Source organism: Littorina saxatilis, unplaced genomic scaffold (genome assembly GCF_037325665.1).
Source record: "Littorina saxatilis isolate snail1 unplaced genomic scaffold, US_GU_Lsax_2.0 scaffold_636, whole genome shotgun sequence".
In the NCBI taxonomy this organism is placed as follows: Eukaryota; Metazoa; Mollusca; class Gastropoda; order Littorinimorpha; family Littorinidae; genus Littorina; species Littorina saxatilis.
In genome coordinates, this window is record NW_027125747.1 from 32,160 (window position 1) to 39,864 (window position 7,705).

The 7,705-nt window shown below is 41.1% G+C and overlaps 1 protein-coding gene across 4 annotated transcripts in view; it reads right to left on the reverse strand.

Moving 5' to 3' along the window:
- Window positions 1–261: 261 nt before the first annotated feature.
- The window catches only part of LOC138954216 (phospholipid scramblase 2-like), a 14,571-nt gene continuing 7,127 nt past the window's right edge, over window positions 262–7,705 (reverse strand). For all 4 annotated transcript variants that reach the window (XM_070326113.1, XM_070326114.1, XM_070326111.1 and 1 more), the window contains exons 2-5: window positions 7,003–7,075; window positions 3,808–3,915; window positions 2,528–2,605; window positions 262–547 (exon numbers count right to left, since the gene is read on the reverse strand). In XM_070326113.1, coding sequence (XP_070182214.1) covers window positions 297–547; window positions 2,528–2,605; window positions 3,808–3,915; window positions 7,003–7,066 — 501 coding nt within the window. In that variant the 5' untranslated portion in view covers window positions 7,067–7,075 and the 3' untranslated portion in view covers window positions 262–296. The remainder of the gene's footprint in view (window positions 548–2,527; window positions 2,606–3,807; window positions 3,916–7,002; window positions 7,076–7,705) is intronic.

Genomic DNA, 7,705 nt, shown 5'->3' on the forward strand with positions numbered 1-7,705 from the left:
CCAGGCCCGAGAACTGCCGCACCTGCGGTGTTGGTCAGGTATACAGAACCTGAGCACCCTCAAAGTCGCATTCGTTAAGTGAATGACACTCGGCTGTGTGATCCCAGCCTTCCCATAGGAACCATAGCACTTCCACTCTGGGTAGGAGCCGACCGTAGCCCGAAAAACCCACATGACCCTGATGGGATTCGAACCCACGACCTCCCGGCCCGCAGCCCGATGCGCTAACCACTGCGCTACGGGGGCCGGTAAATTCATATTTTTTATTCTTATTGTTCTTTGCGATATGCACATAATTAATAGCTGGTTCTCCTTTTCCTGCAATGTGGTTGATAAACACTTATTGTAGCTACAAGTTTGGTAAAAGTAAGGTAATGTGTATAGTTGTAAACGCTTGGTATTTTGTTGCAAAGATGGGCATGAAATTTCCGAGAAAACAAAATTACCTTTTGATAAATGGTCTTGCTTACCTGGTTAAAATTGTCTGTGATGTGGTAGACGAACCCACGACTAGGACCGCAGCATATGCGCATCAACGTGCCCGATTCTGATTGGATGAGAAACAAAGAAATTAGAGATATGGGTTGCTTCATGAGTAGCCTACCAGTGTAAGAATCACTTAAAGGCGGACTCCTCCTCGTTTGGCTCACCATCTCAGATCTGGCAAGGATTTTACGTGAGATAAGATCATCCCTCTGCTTAGACACATTCCTGAAATGAACAACCTGACCGCATGCTGTGGTGAGGTGGATTTTTACACCCCCGGTATAGGGGTGTGTATAGGTTTCGGTCGATGTGTTTGTGTGTTTGTGTGTTTGTGTGTTTGTGTGTTTGTGTGTTTGTGTTCGCATATAGATCTCAAGAATGAACGGACCGATCGTCACCAAACTTGGTGAACAGGTTCTATACATTCCTGAGACGGTCCGTACAAAAATTGGGACCAGTCAAACACACGGTTAGGGAGTTATTGGTGGATTAAGATTCTACAAGGACTTATAGAGAAACATATTCATGGTCAAAGGGAAAGAACCTTCTCAGTTGGTGGCAGTGAGAATGGGTGCAGTGAGAATGGTTATTTCCCTTTGACCAACGGGGGTGTTTTTCCTACCTCGAAGGAATTTCTTGTTTTTTTATGAATTAATTTCTTAAAAAGCCAAGAGCGGCTTTTACAAAATGGATTGATAAACACAAGTTCACATTCGGGATTTTTTTCGTATCGCGAGAATTATTTTCACGAGAAGTGGGCCTTTAAGTGATTTTTGTTTCTATGTATTTTTGTTCTTTGTTCCGTCTTAAAGCTTGGGCATATCTCTGGTGGTTTGTTTACACAAATCCGACGGTTTACATGGGAATGAACATTTCTGTGAGAAACAATATTGGCGAGAAAAGTAATACAAGAAAAGAAAAAAAAAGAAAAGAGAAGAAAATGTGACCCTCCACCACGAAATGAGTCGCATGTCACCTTTGCATGATTTTCATATTTTTACATTTTCCTAAAGAGTTTTTTATGCTCTATCTAGTGGTGAAACCCGTTTTAGAAAAGAGCGAAAACTTTCGGGTTAAAAGCCTGTGACTAAGGTGACCCTCACACTGTTACCAGACACTCCCCGGACTTATATTATAAGCCTAGCGCAGAACCGCGCGAGGTGACATGCGACTCATTTCGTGGTGGAGGGTCACAAAATTAATGAGGAAAATAACAGGAAAGATTGCAGAAAAAAATACTTAACCACAACAATGAACAAGAACCTGTAATGATCAGAAATTTTACTGCAATTACTTATCAAATGTAAGCAAAATTAAGATCTTGAAAGCAGTTTCAAAGCAATCCACTGGGACATTTCTGAAATACAGCGCTTTGGTTTAAACAAAACTTTATTCAATTTTTATCATGAAATAAGCAATATAATTATGGCATTAAGGATTTCTAACTCAAGCATAGTGCTTATCTTAATCTATCTTTGTGAAATACTTTGTGTTGAGGTACCCCTCAAAATTGAAGTAATAACATCCCGTTTTTGGACCTCCCGATCGACACCTGCATAAGTAGGAAAGAAATAACGCAAGAAATACGCAAGATATTCATAAAAAAAACTGTTCAAAGTAGACAACTGATTTGACTTTCTATTCGTATGTAAAATTGGTCTAGTTGTGCCTATTCTGAATTATCGTCGATTTTTTTAATTGGTATCTTGATTTATGTTCGGGTCAATTTGGGGGTACCCTTATTTGAGCGGCGTTCACGTGACCCCTGTCAAAGAAATCTTTGATCTGAAAAGTGGGCGAGTTAGACACATTACGTGTCTTTAAAGGCATAGAAGGTTAAACTACAATGACACGGGAATGAATGTTTTAGCTGGGTACGAAAAATGTCCTTATAATATTTTTGCTGAGTTCACATCAAAAATCTTATCTCTTAACTGCATAGAAGGCTAGACGTATTAAATGACACGGGAATTAATGCTTTAGCTCGAGTACACCCAATCTCGTACTAATGTTTTTGCTGAGTTCATATAAAACCTCTTACCTTCAGCCGCGTAGTAGACTTGCTGGTTCTGACTGTTCATGATTCTGAATTTGTTTTTGACTTCGAATCCAGTCAATACTGAAAGAAAGACAAAACAAAGAATGCCCATCAATGCAGTCCAGGCATGCAGGCACAACACAGACGGAACAGACCGACTGAAAAGAGGCCACGCAGAGAGAGCAAACCAACACACGAACGAAGCCACACAACCGAACAACCAACCAACCTATACACAAAACTAACAAAGAAACCAGTCAACGGAGCGGGTAAGTGAGTGAGTAAGTGATTCAGTCAGTCAGTCAGTCAGTCAGTCAGTCAGTATTTCCTCATTTACTCCATCAATCCTCCGTTTACTAACTTACTCATTCCAGCCACTCAGTCGCTTACTCATTGACTCACGCACTCATAATTAAATGCCTGTGAACCTCCTGTTCCACCAAAAACACTAGTCCAAGTGTGTCGTTATTCACTCACTCACTCACTCACTCACTCACTCGCTCACTCACCCACTCACTCCCCCACTCACTCCCACACTTCCTCACTCACTCACTCACTCACTCACTCACTCGGTTACTCACCCACCCATCCACTCACTCACTCACCCACACACCCACCCACCCACCCTTCCACCCACTCACTCACTCACTCAGAAAAAGTATATTATGAACCCTCTGTCCTATATCTCTCTCTTCCTATCTCTCTCGGTCCCTCTCTCTCTCCTCCCATCTTGGCCCCTCTCTCTCTCTCTCTCTCTCTCTCTCTCTCTCTCTCTCTCTCTCTCTCTCTCTCTCTCTCACTCCCTCCCTCATTCTCTCTCTCTGTCTCTCCCTCCACCCTCTCTCTTTCCCTCATTACCTCTCCCTATTTCTCTGCCCCCATCTTTCTCTCACTCTCTCTCTCTCTCTTTCTCTCTCTCTCTCTCTCTCTCTCTCACTGACTCCCTCATTCTCTCTCTCTCTGTCTCTCCCTCCACCCTCTCTCTTTCCCTCATTACCTCTCCCTCTTTCTCTCCCCCCATCTTTCTCTCACTCTCTCTCTCACTCTCTCTTTCTCTCTCTCACTCTCTCTCTCTCACACTCTCTCTTTCTCTCTTTCTCTCTCTCTTTCTCTCTCTCTCTCTCTCTCTCTCTCTCTCTCTCTCTATCTTTAATAAAGTTGCTGAATAAGTGTTAACTGTCTCCGGGATCTGTTGCTGCCACTGGAAAACACACTGAAACTCGATTTCCCCATGAATATTAGCAACACTGCAGTGTTTTCTGTCTCTGTGTTCCCTCTCTCACCTTCCAACACGTGAACCTCCTGTTCCACCATCACCTGGTCAAGCTGCGCCAGGTACTCCAGGCCGGGGGGACAGCCAGGTACGGGGGGTGGAGGGGGCATCGCCACCACTGAAACCAGACGTATAGGCGGACACAGTGCTGTGGTCCCTCTCCTACACACACACTTGTGTCAAAGCGCCGGTGTAACACGAGAAAATTACTCCCACGAGATTTTTTACTCCGGAGTAAACATTTCGCACGAAAAAGTTACTCCCTTTACGAAACAAGAAGAGCAAACGCTCGATCGAGTCACTTTCGCAGTTCTGAATATTATATGAGGCATCAGATGGACAGGAAGAAATTGCTATTCACAACACAATACAGATGTAAATAATTTGATGTAAAGAATAATCCTATAAAGTTTGAATCAAATCCGATGAATAGTTTCAGAGATATGATATTTCAATTTTTTTCCTTCAAGACATACCTGTGACCTTGAAAAAGGTCAAAGGTCACCAAAGCAGACGTCAAAGTGTAGAGGTCACTGGGAGTCACGTTCACATAAAATTTGAGCCCGGTCACTTTTATAGTTTCCGAGAAAAGCCCAACGTTAAGTTGTGTGTTGCCGAACAGAAAAGGCTAGTTATCTCCCTTGTTTTTCTGATAACGTTCGTAAAAGGCTACAGATGTAAATACTTTGATGTAAAGAATAATCCTACAAAGTTTCAATCACATCCGATGAACTTTGTCAAAGATATAAAATGTCTAATTTTTCCTTTGACGCTGACCTGTGACCTTGAAAAAGGTCAAAGGTCAACGAAACCATCGTTAAAGTGTAGAGGTCATTGGAGGTCACGACTAAACAAAATATGAGCCCGATCGCTTTGATAGTTTCCGAGAAAAGTCCAACGTTAAGGTGGTGTCTACGGACGGCCGGCCGGCCGGCCGGACAGACTAACACTGACCGATTACATAGAGTCACTTTTTCTCAAGTGACTCAAAAAGCACTCCCCCATTGCAAGAGAAAATTACTCCCCAAGACAGGTGAGTTCCGAGTAAACATTTCGTTCAAAAGTGTTACTCCCCTGACGAATAAATAACGAATAAATTACTTCACCCCAACACGAGCAATTTAACTTCCCATGCCAGGTGTACGAAATTTTTACTCCCTTGTCCCCTGTTAGTCTTGGTGGTGGAAGGGGTGGAAGGAGGGTAGCGCGACATTCGTGTGCGCAAGATCACTTATTGGCATTATCCCTTCGCCCGCATCCCATTTTTGCGTACGAGATTTTTACTGGAAGTAAAAAAAAAATGGGGAGTAAAAATTTCGTGGAGGGAGTAATTTGTTCGTGCCTTGGGGAGTTCTTTTCTCGTACGAAAAGTGTACTCGGAGTAAGAATTTCGTACGAAATATTTACTCCGGAGTAAATTTTTCGTGGAGTAAAAATTTCGTGTTACACCGGTCGATGGAAGTATCATAGTACTCCTTTATCCTTACTGTAGTATTCTTACTGTTGTATAACTACTATGATATATACATAATTATGATAATACCTATATAATCCTTTCTACAGTAAAGCCGAAGGAGCAGGGTACTTCAATCGACCGGCAACCGGCATTGCTACAAGCTCCTGTGTTCTCCTATAATTATTTTTTAACTGCACACTCCTTGTAGTGTACGCCATCTTCTTTGCATAGATAAAATAAGGTGATGGTGGACACTGGTTGAAAGACCACTGGTTGTGTTTTTATGGCTAAAAATAAATTTTATAAAGACATGCAGTAGTTGACTGCTTGGTCACAGGTTTTAAAATTCGATGGGTGATTTGACGTTTGCCCAACTAAGTGTACTTTCAACATGTACGTTGAAAGTACTTCACGTCCAAACTTTTGGAAGATGAGACTTTTTGGCCTGTGTCTTGCGGATATATGTTGCCTTCAAACTTTTACTGTTTTAGTGATTTAATAAAAGTTCCATTGTTATCATGTTTCAGTTGTGAATTGTAGGCTACATCTTTTTTTTAGAACGAATGAGCGGCAAACCACGCTGAAATTGTTTATCCTTCCCTATTAAGGTTTACATGACCACTCGATCTTTGGGTTGAAAAAGTCAAATGTAATCTGTAAAGCTGAAAATCAAATCGACTTAAGCAAAACTGAATAAACACCATAATCCATTCAGAGTATAGGTATCTAAAAAGACTTGCGACATTTATTTGATGATGACAAACGATGTTGTGTGCGTTTTTGTCTGATACAGACAAAATTACTTTGTGGCAAAGTTAACTTTAAGAAAAAAGTGAATAGATACTTTTTGAGAATGTAAAAAAGAGGATTAGCCTATTCGGATATAATGTTTATGTTCGACTTTTGCAATACTGTGCCTTCAAAATCTTTTTCTGCACAAAAATATGTACTTATACTTTAATCCAAAAAGATATAGACTGCCAACGTTCCAAAATTCAAATACAAAAAACCAAGACAGGTTTGTTATAGGAACGTTTAATTATGACAAAACGAAACGTTACAAGTCACTAATCTTCGACCCAGCGACAGACACACACTTTCATTTGTAAGTGAAAGGCATTCTGATAATCATCGGTCCACGCTATCGCTCATGTCTCCCTGACAGGATGCATAATTACAGAAATATAATATTTACAGAAAAGAAACTTATCTGACAAATTGTCAAGAAGTTCGCTCGGAGGACCGATTTATTTTCTGTATTATAAGTGTGTGTCTGTCTGTCCACTGAAAAGACCGACCGGCACGGTTGGCCTAGTGGTAAGGCGTCCGCCCCGTGATCGGGAGGTCGTGGGTTCGAACCCCGGCCGGGTCATACCTAAGACTTTAAAATTGGCAATCTAGTGGCTGCTCCGCCTGGCGTCTGGCATTATGGGGTTAGTGCTAGGACTGGTTGGTCCGGTGTCAGAATAATGTGACTGGGTGAGACATGAAGCCTGTGCTGCGACTTCTGTCTTGTGTGTGGCGCACGTTATATGTCAAAGCAGCACCGCCCTGATATGGCCCTTCGTGGTCGGCTGGGCGTAAAGCAAACAAACAAACTGAAAAGACCGCTGGGTCGAAGATCGGTGATTTTTTTCCCCACAAATAACATATTACAAAGGAAAGGATCAGTGATCTTAACATTTTGTTTTGTCATAATTAAACGTTCCAATAAGATACCTTTCTTTTATTTTGATTCTGTGTACTCACTTTGTTGCTGCATGACTGGTCCCGGCTGGGCAACGACGGGAGGTGGGCCTGCAGGGTGTGACATCTTTTATATCTGTAAAAACAACGGGTCTTTTCTAATAATGAGAGAGAGAGAGAGAGAGAGAGAGAGAGAGAGAGAGAGAGAGAGAGAGAGAGAGAGAGAGAGAGAGAGAAGACAAGACAAGACAAGACAAAATCTTTATTATCGAGGGTAATAGATAAGCAAGAATAATGCTTTTTTACATCCAGCCCTCGCCCTACTATAGGGTCAACAAGAACAGAAAACAATATAATCAAAGAACTATCACATCAAACTTAACACATTATAACTGTATATACAGATACAAAATTTAAAAATAAATTGTCATACTGCATTTTAAGTACAATTGTCAATGATAAAAAGTGTCAATTTTTAACATAACTTCATCTAGATCTGAATATTATTATAATTTTGTTTAACATGCTCATACATTTTAAATGAATTGATGAACCATTCAGCACATGTTTAGTTGCATTATGTGTGACATATAATTTTTTTTGAAGCTGTATGTGTTTGTTTTATGTTTAAGAAAAATAGGCAGTGAGTTCCATAGGACCGCACCTGAATAAAGAAGGCTTGATTTGAAAAGGTCAATACGTGGAGTCGGTGTTATGATTTTTAGTCTGTTATAGTTCATAATAAAATTATCACGTAATGTCTCCG